This window comes from Bufo bufo, chromosome 1, assembly GCF_905171765.1.
Source record: "Bufo bufo chromosome 1, aBufBuf1.1, whole genome shotgun sequence".
Taxonomy (NCBI): Eukaryota; Metazoa; Chordata; class Amphibia; order Anura; family Bufonidae; genus Bufo; species Bufo bufo.
Window position 1 is genome coordinate 644,982,535 of NC_053389.1, and position 17,850 is coordinate 645,000,384.

At 43.5% G+C, this 17,850-nt stretch overlaps 1 protein-coding gene across 6 annotated transcripts in view; it reads right to left on the minus strand.

The window, feature by feature from the left end:
* The window catches only part of TCF12 (transcription factor 12), a 171,948-nt gene extending 164,325 nt beyond the window's left edge, over positions 1-7,623 (minus strand). For 3 of the 6 annotated variants that reach the window (XM_040413903.1, XM_040413901.1, XM_040413899.1), the window contains exons 1-3: positions 6,820-7,622; positions 6,323-6,416; positions 5,695-5,767 (exon numbers count right to left, since the gene is read on the minus strand). In XM_040413903.1, coding sequence (XP_040269837.1) covers positions 5,695-5,767; positions 6,323-6,394 — 145 coding nt within the window. In that variant the 5' untranslated portion in view covers positions 6,395-6,416; positions 6,820-7,622. Of the gene's footprint in view, positions 1-5,694; positions 5,768-6,322; positions 6,419-6,819 lie in introns of all 6 variants that reach the window. The other 3 variants (XM_040413898.1, XM_040413900.1, XM_040413902.1) reach the window with 3 other exon arrangements.
* Positions 7,624-17,850: the final 10,227 nt, after the last annotated feature.

Consider the following 17,850-nt stretch of genomic DNA (forward strand, 5'->3'; position numbering starts at 1 on the left):
CTTGGTATTCAGTGAACATCTTCTCCAGAAAGTATGGCCTTTATTTCTCCTCCAGTTCTGTTTACAGGCTCGGCTTTGTTTTCTAGAGCCGGTAATACAAAGCGTCTATTCAGACAGGACGGCAATAAACTCATCCCAGCATCACAAACCTGTGCCCAATGATGTATAGAAGCCGGGCACTACACTATACACTGCACATGACTGCTATTCTGCCGGAGCATTACAGCAGACCTGGAGGTGTCACAAGGAAACCTGGTAGAAAGGAGCCAAGTAACTCAGTCGCACTCGAGGCAAACAGTGGCCACATTTTTCGCCCCAGAATAAGAAGTAAATGTTTCAAGCTCTTCGCAGGAAAACAAAGACGCATTTGTAACACATTCCTAATGCCTCGAGGCAGGTGTTTAGCTGATGAAAGATGCCATTTTAATCTTTAAGGAAGATCACAAGCAATGACTGCCGTTTTCACACATTTTGAAGTCAATCACACTCATCAGATAAAGGAATCCCTCAAACGCTTCAAAATAAAAAGGTTTTTTTCCTTCCCCTATGTCTTTTTTCTTTGAAATTTGGTTGACTAGGAAATAGTATTTTAAATATGTTAATAGTATAAGATAGATTTTAACCATTCCAAGGAAAAAAAAGAAAGAATACGCAAGAAGGCAGCAACAATCAGCTTTCCACACAACATACCAAATACAGACATAATCTAGAAATCTTAGTAAATATCCTGACAAACACCTGCCATCACAACTAGAAACATGTCACAATGACTACACTCGCCGCTATTTATTGGCCTTAGGCCATAAAAAAAACATTTAATTAGAATAATTATGACTATCAGTTGTAACCAAGAACTCACAGTTTTTTGGATGTCGTTTCTGAAGTTTTTTTTGTTTTTGTTTCGCTAACACCAGGAATAAGTCCAATTAAAAGAAAAATGCGAAACGCTCGTTTATCAGGTAATAGATCATTCTTGTAGTCACAAGAATTAATCATTTGCCGGTAAACAAGTATAGGGAAGAGTGATAGCATTAGCGATCACTCCTCCCAATACTGTGGAGGAGATCGCTGTTTTTAAATGCAGTGGTCTCCTCCACCAGACAGCAGGCGATCATTGGGAAGGAACGCTTCCTTCCTGACAATCTGCTGCTATATCGTCCCATGTAAAGGGACCCTTAGTCCTTTCTCTCCATTGACAACATAAAAGAAACATGAGCATGTATGTGTACGTGAGGGAATCAGGAGAGATGTTGTACGCCGTCAGCCTTTTAAAATGGCTGGCTTAACACACATATTATATTTCATAGTACAATTCATCTAGAGTAAACAAGTTTAATGACTGTTCAACAAGAAAGCTGGCCACAGACATGAGATTACTGTTGGTCAAACACATATATGCAGTGAATGGGGAGAAAGCTACTTATCTTCCCGAGAACAAAAGGATTGTGCAGTTAAAGGGGTTGTCCAGGTGTTTAATACTGATGATCTATCCAGCAGATAGGTCATCAAATTCAGATCTATGGGCGGCTGACTCCCAGCCCCCCTGCCAATCACTGTTTGAAGAGATCGCAGTGTTCCAGTGAGCTCCACAGCTTCTTTCTAGGGCAGTGACGAAATGTTCATCAGTCCCATGGCCTAGACGCATCTCAGTCCCATTGAAGGTGAATGCACAGCTGCTATCCAATGGACGGCACTGTGCTTAGTAGGCTGTGAAGAAGCGATTAGTGGGGGCGATGGTGTCGTACCAACACCAATCAAGTATTGATGACCTTTCCTGGGGATAGGTTATCAATACGAAACACCTGAACAACCCCTGACACATTAGATGACGGATTCAGCCAACATAGACCTACTGTGTACGGTCAACTTAAGGGCTCAGACGGCCGTATGAATGAGTCCGCATCCGGTCCACAATTTTGCGGAACGGGTGCAGACTTATTCATTTCACAAGTACGACATGCCTCTTGGCATGTTTGCCATCCACCCCGCCCCCATAATAGTCAATGGGGCCGGAGCAGTAGTACGGGGGCACGCGTGCACTAGCGGCAGCATGGATCCGACAGGCTGTTCACCCGCCGGAGTTCCTTGCCGCTAGTGTGAAAGTACTCTTAACTATTGATTTTAAAAAATAAAAAAAATATATATATATGAATATATATAAGCGATGAAAAGAAGGGCAGCACTCCAATATAAAATATGAAAAACTTTATTTACCCATAAGGCTGTAGCGACGTTTCGGCTCTTACACAGGAGCCTTCCTCAAGCAGCCTCACTGCTTGAGGAAGGCTCCTGTGTAAGAGCGGAAACGTCGCTACAGCCTTATGGGTAAATAAAGTTTTTCATTTTTTATATTGGAGTGCTGCCCTTCTTTTCATCGCTTATATTACATTGGATTGGCTTATATCCACATTGGGCTTTTTGCACCCTTCATCTACTTTTATCTGTGACGGTGCTGCCATCTCTTTTTTTCAAATATATAATATATATATATATATATATATATATATATATATATATATATATATATATATATCTCTATCTGTACATAATAAGTATACATACACACACCTCCTATATTAAAGGGTTGCGCAGCCAGTGCACATTCATGACCTATCCTCAGAATATCTGGTCTGTGGGGGTCCAACTTCCGGCACTTCCCACCAATCAGCTGTTGGAAGAGGAGGCAGAGCTCGTACAAGCACTGCTTCCTCTTCAAGATTACACTTATACAAGCGCCAGGTCCTCTTCAAACAGCTTATCGGCAGGAGTGTCGGACCCCCACAGATCAGATACCAATGATAGGTCATGAATATGTACTGGCTGCACAACCCTTTTAAAATACAAAGGCTACACAAAGATGTACAATGTTATTTGCAGTGGTCACTAGACCAACCCACTTCCGGCCCGGTGGGGACGGGAACAGGGCAGCAGTGTGGGAACGAAGAAACCGCATAAAGGAGAGTTGTGGTTTGTTCGTTTTTTGGCTACAGGTTGCCAACATGCCTCCTAGGCTAGACAACACCTTTAATTCAACCCTATAGTATTCTTGCTGGCTATCTGTCCTCACTACGAAGAAAAAAACAAAATTAGAGAAAGGGATGTATGACAAATGCTATACATAAAAAGCGTCCATATTCTCCACTGCAGCCAATCAGATTCTACCCTTCACTTCACCAGAACACCTTTGGAAATAAAATAAAAATAAAAATCAACATTAACACATGAGATGTGCATTTTAGACCAAGAAACGCATGCGATCTGTTAAACTGAATGGCTGTGCCACAGCAACTAACTGCGGGACAAATCATGGCAACCACCTAGTCTGTCTCTACTGGGCGGCATCACTGTATCTAAATTTATAACTGAAAGTGCCATTTGTAACATATGACAGACATGGAAAAACGCATAGGTTTCATTTAATTCTGGGGGGGGGGGGGAGAAAAACCTTTAAATGACTGCAATCTAATGCAGTCACTCATATAATATGCATGTATAAACACATGAGGCACAAGCAAGGGAAATTTTACAATATCAGAGGAATTTCACACACTGCTATAAAATCGGCCTGGTTTGCTTACATATCATGACAGGATTTCTTTAACTTTGGCAAAAAAAATAAAAAAAATTCTGAACTTTTGGGTAACATTACCCTGAATAATATCACGTCTGAAAAGGACAGGGTACCAGTATCCCACCCTCTGTGCGGCTCATGTTTAACCAGGAAAACAATATTTAAGGCAAAGAACGAGCCCGCTGTTGGCAGGGCACTGGATAACGGTCACCAGGTATTAGGCTGCCTAAGGAGGTTATTGCTGAAGGAGATCACGCCTTGTCTTTATAGCAACATCTCGTGAATGAAATGTATGGGAAGCAGAGCTGCCAATAATTTAAATTTGTATAACATGAATACAAATCTGTGGACCTGACTGATGTGACGCACACGTCCAAATACTACTATATATTACACATACATTCACCCTGAAAGACAATGATCGCTTTTCACCGCATAAAGTGTCTGACACTTGGGCTAAAAAGTCTGACAAGCAGGAAAAAAATGCTTTAAGAAGCAACTTTCATAACTCCTTCTCTGCCCTTTGATAAAGCTCCTTAAAAAGGCACAAACCTGTGTATGCAGAAAACACTTTACAGTGATGGCTAACCTCCCACACTCCAGCTGTGGTGAAACCACAACTCCCAGCATGCCCCATTCATTTCTATGGAGTTCTGAGAACAGCGAAGCAAGTGTGCATCTTGGGAGTTGTAGTTTTAGCACAGCTGGAGTGCCGGAGGTCAGCCATAACTGCTTTAGTGTATGTATATAGTAAATGGACAAAGCTGTTATTAGCACAGAGGTGAAAAAAACGGGCTGCATATTATGAGTACGGCTGTCTAAGGGTCCATTCACACGTCCGCAAAATGGGTCCGCATCCATTCTGCAATTTTGTGGAACAGGTGCGGACCCATTCATTTTCAATGGGGCCGGTATGTGCTGTCCGCATCCGCATTTGCGGATCCGCACTTCCGTTCCGCAAAAAAAAATAGAACATGTCCTATTCTTGTCCGCAATTGCATTTTCTATGAGAGTGCCGGCAATGTGCGCTCCGCAAAATGTGGAACGCACATTGCCGGTGTCCGTGTTTTGCGGATCCGCAAAACACATACGGACGTGTGAATGGACCCACAGCACTGGTCCAAACCTACAAGCGGGCCTCAAAGTTTAGGATTCATGCACAAAAAGGGTAATGCACACGGTCAGGTTTCTGCATGCCCAAACCAGGAGTTAATCAAAAAATAGAGGAGACGTATCTGTCCTTTATCTTTTCTCTCCCTTTACGATGCAGTGGTGATTTTGGCTTCCAAAACCTGAACGTGTGGCCGTACCCCAAGTGTTAGAAATCTGGGTACACGATTGCAGGTCTAGTTAACTGTGACCCCGCATAGGCACAGACGTGCGGAGCTGTGGTTTATTCCATACCAAGTAGCATAACTAAAATGACACAAAACGCCACCATGGACAGCAATGACAGTCATCAAGCTGTAACAAGGTGTGTTGTATAGCACTAGATCCCATGTCTGTAAAGTAACAAGAATAAACCTTACTGAACAAAGAGACAACTCGTGACAACCATACGACGCCAACAGAAATGTGCCAATGCTAGCAAGCCTTTCCCGATTATGGGGCAATTCAGTCAGACACCATCTCACATTGTCATAACACAATTCGTCTTGCGAGCCACATCTGGCTGAGCTAGCGCAATGTGGAAGCAATTTACATGGGATCCGTGCTCATTCCAACAGATTTAGTAATCAACCCTTTGTTTCTTCGTGGTGTTCAACCAAGTGGTAGTACATAAAATACAGCCAAATTACTGCAAAGAGGTAGAGAAGACCCAAGTACAAAAGGGGTGCGGAGAATTAGAGATTGGGGTGGAAACCAGTTGGGGATCATGAGAGGTTTCTAAACAAAATAAATGCTCAAAACGTCTGGAAATCTGAGAAGATCAGACACAAGGTCCTGGTACATGCCGTGAGAAAATCAAGGGGCTAAGCAGAAGTATGCGCTGATAAATCCTGGAAGATGGCAGGACCATTCACATCGAGAAAGGCATGAGGTGTCTTCAGAAAGGAAAAAAGTATTCCAAAGCACTGAGCAGCGACATAACACAATACACACTAGCAGGGCTGATTTTTTACCTGATCCGCTGAATTGACTGCTTCCTAGTGTAGTTGGTCTGGTTTTCCCACTATTAACAGGTGGAGAAAACATCTGCAAAACAGAAGAGGATTTTGCTATGAGTTCATTGTTCTCAGACAGGCGAGCAGCACGCTACGTGTTACACAAGTGACTGTCGATTTAAAGGGTCACGAGGGTTTATAAAAGGTATAGCACAAAATACATTAAAGAGAATTCCATTTACTGTAACCGAAAGTGTTCAGGAAGCCGTCAGGGCTAAACTTAGGGACGTAACATCACCGCCATTCGGTAAAATGGCTTAGGACGCTTACTTTATGGGGGCAACAAGTGTGGCTTAAGCACTGCTTAGAAATAAGCTTTTACAGTTTCAGATTTTGGGTGGAAAAAAATAAAAATAAAGACTTAATAGGGTTTTAAGTCGCTGTAATGCTGTAATTGGATTGGTGGTTTTTTGGGGTCAATCACTAGTCTCCAAGTTGTAAGCCAATTGACCCCCGTAGTCTTTTAAGTGATTACATCTTAAGGAGTCTAGACATGACATCAAATTGATGGTGCCCACTTTAGTGGTGGCACCCCCCCCCCCGGGTTTCGGTGTGATAAGCCACAAGAGCCAGAATGATACCGTACCGCGCTGAAATCCAGCAGGTCGCTCAGCTCCTTGTCTGTGCCTATGGCGGCCATCCGCTGCTGAGGATTCATCTCCGACCACTCAGATCAGCTCCTAGTGAGAGAGGGAGACACTTAGCATCTGCATCACAGCAGCCCCTGACACCCATCTGACACCCAGGGAGAGGGGGGCGAGCACACAGGGCATCCCTGACACTTTACCCTATGGAGAGAGAAAAGTGACACAGGCTCCTAAGAAGTTTGAAGGATGAAAGCGGCGGTAATGTGGCCCAAGACGCTGGAAGTGGAGGAAGACCCCCGGGATGAGACAATACGACAGCTTAGTCTCCGGGAGTGAGGAGCCGTAGGCAGGGGCTGCACACCTCCTCCCGGGGGGGACTACCTGCCCCATGATGGGTGACCCCGGCTCACAGCTCCACAGTGGGGGCACATCCTCAAATACAAAGCCAGCCAGGGACACGACCCCCGAAGCCGCGACCACCACGCGCCGCATTTACCTTTTTTTCCGTTTAAACATCCAACAATTGGATTGAAGTTTATGGGAGTCCCCGTCCACCGTCCTCCCGGTGTCTTGTCAGCGGCCCGAAAACGTCACCAGCTCGAAACGTCCTCTAGACTCCCGGTTTGTGTGGCTTTGAGGGGCTTTCACCGCACGGAAAGGTTTTGTTTTCACCCGATAGGAACTTGTGGGTCTCCCTCAGGCAGACATTTTTTTCGCTCGTCGAGCCTCAGTACCACGTTAGCTCCAAGATGAATATCCCTCCGCCGAAGCAGAGTAACACATCCGGCGCTACTTTTTTTTTTTTTTTTTTTTTTTCCTCCTCTTGTTAACTCTTCCGTTGACCAAATGTAGCCCCTGTTATAAAAACTAAGATCCGGCTCTAGAGAGAGAGAAGGGGCGGAGGGATACAGCAGAGCGGATGCTCTAGGGACGTTTAACTATGAGGGCGCAGCTTGGGCTTCGCTTGCCTTTCTGACACGCAGCGTCTGGGCCCTGGCGGGATTGTCTTCTCCTCACAAGCCGTCTGAGGACGCTGCTAATTGGAGAGGTGTATGCGTCCTTCTTACAAGGGGTCGGTCACAAGAACGGCAGCTGCACAAGCCGCGGCCCTTGGGGGGGGCGGTGGAGACGTGGTTGTGGCAGAGTCAGATCGATGCTGTCAGAAATGGTTGATAAATGCGCTGTCAGAACATCTTCGGCTTCATTAGCGCCGGCCTGTCAGTGTATGGCGTGTGGGTGTGTGGCGCTTTCTGCGGCTTTCACCTCTGCTCTAGAAAGTTTCTCGGTGTTCTGGTGGTTTCCACATGTACAGTATAGTCCGCGGCTGAGGCGGGCGGAGGGACCCTAGACACATGACCAGGCTGCGGGGGCCCGTGCCAGGAGCTGGTGGTCGCCTGGCCCCAGTCTTACGGCTCACGCACACCAAACGTATTTTCTTTCCGCATCCGTTAAGTTTTTTAGGTTTTTTTTTTGCAGACCGTATACGGAACCATTCATTTCAATGGATCGGCAAACAAAAACGAAAGTTACTCTGTGCATTCCTTGTCCGTTCCGCAAATGGAACATGTCCTATTGTCCGCGTTACGGGCAAGGATAGGTCTGTTCTATTGGGGGCCAGCTGTTCCGTTCCACAAAATACAGAATGCACACGGACGTCATCTGTATTTTTTGTGGACGGCAAAATGCGTGTGAGAACTCAGGCTTTTTTTTATTTTATGCAGATTAGCCACTTGGTGCAACAAGGGTGTTGCAGTTGCACCCAGAGGCTGTACTCATTCACTCCCACAGTTTGGACTGACGGCGAGACTTCAGGACCAGGCACGAGTATGTAGGTCTACTCTGCCTGGCACTGTCAGTCATAGCGGGGGACACAGCCTGGAAGAGAATGAGTACAGGCTCAGGTGCAACGGCAACACCTTTGTTGCACTGAGGAGGTAACTTGCATAGAATTAGTACTTAAAAAAGGAAAGGGGTGATTTTGAACTTTTTATATTTTGGGTGTTTTTTTTATGTTTAAACACTTATTTCTACTTTTTTTTTTATTACACTTCTTTTTAGTCTTTTAAAGAGTGTCTGTCACAGACTTTTCACTAATTAAACTACCAGCAAAGTCCATCAGCACATGGTAAAAGCATTCTAAACATACCTGTATGACCGTTTGGTGGTCATTGAATGTCCACAAAAATAACTTTTATTCTTAAAGGGGTTGTCTCACTTCAGCAAATGTCTTTTATTATGTAGAGAAAGTAAAAATGGGTAAAAACAATTGTTTAAGCATAAAAAACCACCCCAGATATAAAAATGAAAATCACCACTTTCTCCATTTTACAAATAAAGCTACTTTCACACTGGCGTTTCTGGGTCCGTTTGTGAGATCCATGGCGATGCAGAGCCAAACTGATCTGTCCTGACTTGCAATGTAAGTCGATGGGGACGGATCCGTTTTCACTGACACAAGCTGGTGCATTTGAAAACGGATCCGCCTCCCATTGACTTTCAGTGTAAGTCAAAATGGATCAGTTTGGCTCCGCATCGTCAGGTGGACATCAAAACATCATTTTTTTTGTTCATGGTAATGCAAATAGATCCGTTCTGAACGGATACAAGTGTTTGCATTATAGGTGCGGATCTGTCTGTGCAGATATCAGACGGATCCGCACCTAACGTAGGTGTGAAAGTAGCCTAAGAACAATCCTGTCATCCTGCAAGTTGATCCAGAGGAAGACAAAAAAAAAAAACTGTGAGGTAGAAGCAAATTTTCCCCACTTTAGGGGAATAAAAAATTCCTTCCCGACTCCAATCAGGCAATCAGATAACTCCCTGGATCAACGACCCCTCTCTAGTAGCTATAGCCTGTAATATTATTACACTGCAGAAATACATCCAGGCCCAGCTTGAATTCCTTTAGTGAACTCACCATCACCACCTCCTCAGGCAGAGAGTTCCATAGTCTCACTGCTCTTAGGGTACTTTCACACTAGCGGTTTTCTTTTCCGGCGCTGAGTTCCGTCCTAGGGGCTCAAATCCGGAAAAGAACTGATCAGTTTTATCCTAATGCATTCTGAATGGAGAGCAATCCGTTCAGGATGTCTTCAGTTCAGTCTTTTTAGAAAACCGTAGCATGTTGTATTTTTACCTCCGGCCAAAAATCCTGAACACTTTGAACGCTGGATCCGGTCTTTTTCCCATTGACTTGCATTAACGCCGGATCCCGCGCCGTGTGTTCAGTCAAACCAGATCCGGCTTTTGCATCTTAAACCCGAAAAATGTGAAAAAAAAGTTAACAGTCCATAAATGGCGGATCCGTTTTTTCCAATGCATTTTTTCATTGTGATCAAAATCCTGATCAGGATTCAAATGTAATCCGTTTTCACACGTTTTTCCGGATCCGGCGGGCAGTTCCGGTGTCGGAATTGAACGCCGAATTTAAACAACGCTAGTGTGAAAGTAGCCTTACCGTAAAGAATCCTTTTCTATGTTTGTGTACAAACCTTCTTACCTCCAGACGCAGAGGATGTCCCCTCGTCACAGTCCTGGGGATAAATAGCTGATGGGATAGATCTCTGTACTGACCCCTGATATATTTATACATAGTAATTAGATCTCCCCTCAGTTGTCTTTTTTCTAAAGTGAATAACCCTAATTTTGATCATCTTTCAGGGTACTGTAGTTGCCCCATTCCAGTTATTACTTTAGTTGCCCTCCTCTGGACCCTCTCCAGCTCTGCTATGTCTGCCTTGTTTACAGGAGCCCAGAACTGTACACAGTACTCCATGTATGGTCTGACTAGCGATTTGGAAAGTGGCAGGACTATGTTCTCATCATGGGCATCTATGCCCCTTTTGATGCAACCCATTATCTTATTGGCCTTGGCAGCAGCTGCCTGACACTGGTTTTTGCAGCTTAGTTTGCTGTTTATTAAAATTCCTAGATCCTTTTCCATGTCAGTGTTAGGCCTCATGCACACGACCGTATTTTGTGTCCGTTCCGTTTTTTTTGCGGATAGGATGCGGACCCATTCATTTCAATGGGTCCGCAAAAAATGCGGACAGCACACCGTGTGCTGTCCGCATCAGCATGTCCTATTTTTTTCTAGTTTGCGGACAAGGATAGGCATTGTTACAATGGATCCACCAAAAAAACGGATCCGCAAAAATTTTTTTATGCCATACGGAAAGTCATCCGTTTTTTTTGCAGACCGCAAAACACATACGGTCGTGTGCATGTAGCCTTACCCAGTGTTTTACCATTTAGTATGTACGGGTGACTTGCATTATTCCTTCCCATGTGCATATCCTTACATTTGTCAGTGTTAAACCTCATCTGCCACTTTTCTGCCCAAGCCTCCAATCTGTCCAGATCCCTCTGTAGTAGTATACTGTAATGGGGGGAAAAAAACTCATTGGCTGTTTAGAATGCTTTTATCATTGGTGGACGTTGCTTGTAGTTTAATTAGTTAAAGGTTTGTGACAGACACTCCTTTAACGTGCAGTCTTCTGACTGCTGAACCCATACACTTCAGTGATTTACTACTGCAGTCTATGGGAGAATCACTACATTGATATCCATCCCTGACATAGGAACTTTGCTATGGCAGACCTCAGAGCCAAAGCACCCAGACGGCTCCCTCAATCTCGCTGAGCACTCAGATGGTGTGGTCATAGTTGACCATGGCATCTGAGGGGTTATAAGTCTGTGATCGGTATTTGCCGATCACAGCATCTTCCACTGAATGTCTGCTGTGTAAAACAGCAGGCACTTGGCGGCCTGATCTCCTTCTTAGGCTACTTTCACACTTGCGTTCAGAGCGGATCCGTCTGCTGTCTGCACAGACGGATCCGCTCCTATAATGCAGACGTTTGGATCCGTTCAGAACGGATCCGTCTGCATTATAGCTTAGAAAAAATTCTAAGTGTGAAAGTTGTTCAGACGGATCCGTCAAGACTTTACATTGAAAGTCAATGGGGACGGATCCGTTTGAAAATTGAGCCATATTGTGTCATCTTCAAACGGATCCATCCCCATTGACTTACATTGTAAGTCTGGACGGATCCGTTTGCCTCCGCACGGCCAGACGGACACCCGAACGCTGCAAGCAGCACCAAGTGATGTCGTGTCCAGCAGGATGGTTTATCTGGTGATTACTGGTGATTGAACGCTTTCAAGGTCATCCCATGTCATTATGTAAACAGTTTAATGGGGTTATCCAATGACTAATGTAAAAAATGAAAATCACACATCATATAGGACATGACAATCTCTTTCTACCACAGCTAGAACCAGCCCTGTACCTCACATGGATCCAGAGATCTCCTCATTCATTGATCTGCTAGATTTCTATCAAGCTGGCAGCTCAAGGGGAGTGTCTTTTCTGCTGTAGATACGGGGGTGTGTCTCAGCTCTCCCTATCACAGCTCAGAAGGCAGTTGAAGGATGAAACTGAGCATGTGCGGCCATCTCAGTGAGCAGGTCAAAAATAAGAAAAAGAACAAGCAGCAGGTGGCGCTATACAGATACATATTTTTTTTAATAACTCAGTGGCTATGCTACATTTTTAATTACATGCAATTACAAGTATTCAGATCCAGGTGCTGGTTTGAAAACTGTAGAGTATTTTTAATGGGACAACCCCTTTAAGGAAAATGTGCACTGAACAATGTACTGTATTAATGGACATTGGAAATTTTAATACTCATTCAGTTGTCTGTTCTTCTATGCTACAGACTGGAGCAGATACACATGTAGATTGTACATCTGAAGATATATATATATTTTTTTTTATTATAATCACGGATTATGTAAGTACAATAGACTGTATTACTCCAAGTTATGTGTTATCTGCCTATTTTGCGTATGTTCACACATGGCAGATATACTGTGGATTTTCCACCGTGGAATATTTTGTATTACAGTACCAGGAAAGTGGATGGGATTTTAGTAGATTTTATTCACACACTGTGGGGAAAAAAAAATCCACTCCATAAATTGATCTGCAGCATGTCAGTCTATGCAGAATTCCACCGTGGATTTCACGCTGTGCAGTGGACCGCATAGGTTGTGAACCACAGCAAAATCCAAAACCACTGTGGATTTAGCTGTGAATTCACTGCAGATTTTGCTGCGGAGTCCATGTAAGAAAGTCCACCCTGTGTGGCCGTACCCTTTCACGCCATCAGCCAAAACCAAGAGTGGGCTCAAAACAAGAAAGAGGCGCAAACCTTTCCATTATACTTTTACTTTGTATGTTCCCTCCCTGGTTGTGTCTTATAAATACCGACCATGTGAAAGTGGCCTTTAAAGAGCTTCTGTCAGCCCATTAAACCGTTTTTTTTTTTTTTTCTTTACTAATAATCCCTACACTGCGATCTCCTCATACATAATCTAATTAATGATTTTGGTTCAGTAGAATTTCTTAAAAATCGATTTTTATAATATGTAAATTACCTTGCTACCAGCAAGTAGGGCGGCTACTTGCTGGTAGCAGCCGCATCCTCCGATGGTAATGACGCCCCCTCTGCTTGTTGATTGACAGGGCCAGCGGACGGGATCTTTCTCCGCTGGCCCTGCCTGTTTTGATTCAATATCTTGCGCCTGCGCCACGGCCGTTCCTATATTCAATCTGCGCAGGCGCACTGAGAGGCGGCCACTCACTCGGCCGCTCGCTCCTCAATGCGCCTGCGCCGGGTGTAGATGTGACGTCATCGGCGCAGGCGCATTGAGGATGGAGCGGCCGAGTGAGTGGCCGCCTCTCAGTGCGCCTGCGCAGATTGAATATAGGTACGGCCGCGGCGCAGGCGCAAGATATTGAATCAAAACAGGCAGGGCCAGCGGAGAAAGATCCCGTCCGCTGGCCCTGTCAATCAACAAGCAGAGGGGGCGTCATTACCATCGGAGGATGCGGCTGCTACCAGCAAGTAGCCGCCCTACTTGCTGGTAGCAAGGTAATTTACATATTATAAAAATCGATTTTTAAGAAATTCTACTGAACCAAAATCATTAATTAGATTATGTATGAGGAGATCGCAGTGTAGGGATTATTAGTAAAGAAAAAAAAAAAAAAACGGTTTAATGGGGTGACAGAAACCCTTTAAGGGAATCTGTCACCTCCGGAGAGCCCTATTTAGAACTATAAGGCGTCTTTTACGCGAGCGTGACGGATTAGGTCCGGATGCGTTCAGTGAAAATCGCACCATTTTGCAAGTTCAGTCAGTTTTGTCTGCGATTACGTTCAGTTTTTTTCCGCGCGGGTGCAATGCCTTTTGATGCGGTTTTCACGCGCGTGATAAAAAACTGAAGGTTTACAAACAACATCTCCTAGCAACCATCAGTGAAAAACGCATCGCATCCACACTTGCTCGCAGATGCAATGCGGTTTTCACTAAAGCCACATTCCCTTCTATGGGGCCTATGCGTGAAAAACACAGAATATAGAACATGCTGCGTTTTTCACACAGCGCCGAACTGATGCATAAAAAAAAATGGAATGAATGGGTCAGGATTCAGTGCGGGTGCTATGTGTTCACGTCACGCATTCCACCCGCGTGGAAAACTCGCTTGTGTAAAAGGGGCCCAATACTTATATAGCGCTAATGCTGCTGAATCCAGATGAGTAATTAGTATGTCGATACTCTCTCCCGTTCCACTGTTATGCGCCCACAAACTGTCCGTGGAATGCATAGAGAGGGCTTCTGCTGGAGTCCTCTCTATATATACCATGGCTGGTTTGTGGGGTAATGGGGGTGCATATCGACATAAATTACTGATCTGGGGTCAGTGGCTGTTATTCTATACATGTAGTACATGTATAGGGTTGCTGGAGGTGACAGATTCTGTTTAAAGGGGTTGTGCACCTTGGGGAACTTTTTGCCCCCCCCCCCCTTCCTGCACAGACATGCAAAAGCAAGTATACTTAGCTTACTCCCGATGCTGGCTCCCAGCTCCTTCACTCCCTGGCCTCGTCTGCTCCTCTTGGCTCTGTGGATGTAATCTACCTGTTTGACGCCACTTCAGCCAATCGCTCCCCATTTCCCCCAAAAGTGCACAACCCCTTTAAAGGGAACCTGTCACCTGGATTTTGTGTACAGAGCTGAGGACATGGGTTGCACGCAGTCCCCATAGCTCTGTGTGCTTTTATTGTGTAAAAAAAAACTATTTGATACATATGCAAATTAACCTGAGATGAGTCAGGGACAGGACTCCTCTCAGGTTAATTTACATATGTATCAAATCGGTTTTTTTACACAATAAAAGCACACAGAGCTATGGGGACTGGGTATTGCGGATGTGCTAGCGGGCATCTAGCAGCCCATGTTCTCAGCTCCATACCCAAAATCCCGGTGACAGGTTCCCTTTAACCACTTCCCATCTGGGCCCTTTGCCCCCTTCCTGACCAGGCCAAATTTTGCAAAACTGACATATCTCACTTTATGTGGTAATAACTTTGGAACGCCTTTATTTATCCAAGTCATTCAGAGATTGTTTTCTCGTGACACATTGTACTTCATGATAGTCATAAATTTGAGTCAAAATATTTCACCTTTATTTATGAAAAAATCCCAAATTTACCCAAAAATTTGAAAAATTCGCAATTTTCTAAATTTCAATTTCTCTGCTTTTAAAACAGAAAGTGATACCTCATAAAATATTTATTATTTAACATTCCCCATATGTCTACTTTATGTTGGCATCATTTTGGAAATGTCATTTTTATTTTTTTAGGACGTTAGAAGGCTTAGAAGTTTAGAAGCAATTCTTCAAATTTGTAAGAAAATTGCCAAAACCCACTTTATAAGGACCAGTTCAGGTCTGAAGTCACTTTGTGGGGCCTACATAGTGGATACCCCCATAAATGACCCCATTGTAGAAACTACACCCCTCAAGGTATTCAAAACCGATTTTACAAACTTTGTTAACCCTTTAGGCGTTCCACAAGAATTAAAGGAAAATGGAGATCAAATTTTTAAATTTCACTTTTTTGGCAGATTTTCCATTTTAATCAATTTTTTTCTTTAACACATCGATGGTTAACAGCCAAACAAAACTCAATATTTATTACCCAGATTCTGCGGTTTACAGAAACACCCCACATGTGGTCGTAAACTGCTGTATGGGCACACGGCAGGGCGCAGAAGGAAAGGAACTCCACATGGTTTTTAGATGCCATGTCCCATTTGAAGCCCCCTGATGCACCCTTACAGTAGAAACTCCCAAGAAGTGACCCCATTTTGGAAACTAGGGGATAAGGTGCCAGTTTTATTAGTACTATTTTTGGGTACATATGATTTTTTGATCATTCATTATAACACTTTATGGGGCAAGGTGATCAAAAAATTGGTTGCTTTAGCACAGTTTCTATTTATTTATTTTTACAGCGTTCACCTGAGGGGTTCAGTCAAGTGACATTTTTATAGAGCAGATTGTTACGGACGTGGCGATACCTAATATGTATACTTTTTCTCATTTATTAAAGTTTTACACAATAATAGCATTTTTGAAACAAAAAAATTATGTTTTAATGTGTCCATGTTCTGAGAGCTATAGTTTTTTAATTTTTTGAGAGATTTTCTTATGTAGGGGCTCATTTTTTGCAGGATGAGGTGACGATTTTATTGGTACTATTTTGTGGGACATACGCGTTTTTGATCACTTGGTGTTGCACCTTTTGTGATGCAAGGTGACAAAAATTGCTTGTTTTGACACAGTTTTTTTTTTTTTTTTTTTACGGTGTTCACCCGAGTGGTTAGGTCATGTGATATTTTTATAGAGCTGGTTTTTACGGACGCGGCAATACTAAATATGTCTATTTTATTTTATTTTTTCTATTTTTTTTTTTATTCCTTACTTGGGATTTTTTTTTTTTTTACATGTGAAACTTTTTATTTTATTTTTATTTTATTTTACACTTTTCGTCCCCCATAAGGTCATACAAGACCTCTGGGGGACATTTACATTCACTTTTTTTTTTTTCACTGTTGATTTCTCCTGTAACTGGGGCTGACATAGTAGCCCCAGTTACAGGACAAATGCACCCCTATAGAGGCTGTACAGCAGCAATCCTGCGCTGTACAGCCTCACAGCAGGGCTGATCGAGGTCTCTGAGAGACCTCACACAGCTCCTGCACTCTCCGGTCACATGACGGCCGGAACAGGAAGCGCACAGCGCTTCCTGCTCTGCAGACACAGCGCTCGGTGAGCGCTGTGTCTGCAGCGATCTAGAAGGCAGGGACACCTGGGCACTGTCCCTGCCTTGTCTTAGGGTTGCCCTGCTGTCACTGACAGCGGGCAACCCGATCAGCAGCTGCACGATTAGCGTGCAGCTGCTATTTCTGACAGGACGTTTTAAAACGTGCTGTCAGAAATAGACGTCCACCCATAGGACGTTTATAGTCTATGGGCGGACGTGAGGCGGTTAAAGGGAAGAAACGAAAACCAGCAATAGTTCACAGTTCTAGATGCAGGTTTAATCCAACCAAGGACAACATCTGCATGGAGTTTGTATGTTCTCCCAATGTTTGTGCGGGTTTCCTCTGGATACTCCAGTTTCCTCCTACACTCCAAAGACTGATAGGCAACTTAGATTGTGAGCTCCATGGGGGACAGTCCGTTATTATGATGTCAGTCAGCATTATATAAGTGAATAAATATTTTTTTTTGCAATTGCAATCTTACCATTGGATAAAACCCTGTGCACACATGAGATACCTCTCCATAGGGTTGCATTAGATGGGATATTGTTGTGTTATCTAACAAAAATGTATTCATGCAATAATCGCACACAATTTATCGCTGTGGAGCCCTATCTTGATAGTTGTCAGTGCAATCGATTTTTGCCGTTCTTGATATATTCACTTACACCACGTAGAAAGATGTGAAATTGACCACAACGCATAAAATGAAATTAGACAAGTTGCAGAACATATTGTTAAGGGATTTATCATGGTCATACCGCTGTTTATGATGGTAATAGAATGTTATTTTCCCCTTTTTTTGGGGGCTTCAAATTACATAGTATGCTTCATGAGAAAAATGCAATATATTTTTCTTTCTATTTTCAGAAGGTTTATTATATGATCAGTGAACAAATTATATTAATTCACCATCTCCTTGGGCTCTTATGTGCTTTGAATGTGCTGTTCATAACAAACTGAGTAGATTTAAAGTACCACAGCAGCTGTTTTGCCAATGGCATTTCAGCTATGCCATTCAGATGCTTTGTGATTCATTTGCTGAAGATTTTATATTGTGAGGCACTGGTAAGAATTGTTGGCTAGTAATTCAGCAATTACCAAAATCAGCTAAAAAGAACCACTACACGTAATGAAGTCTTGTAGCTAGGCAAGGCGTGATCACGAGGTGGGGGTTGGATAAAAACCACATTTTTTTTGTTCTAAATGTGAAGAGCTAATATTTTTGGGTGAAGCTGGCACTAGTCTGTATGCATACCTTAAATAGTGAAGGTTCACAGGGCAAGGATCTATACTACCTGCATATCTGAAGTAGTGAAGCTACAAAAGGTGGCAAGCAACAG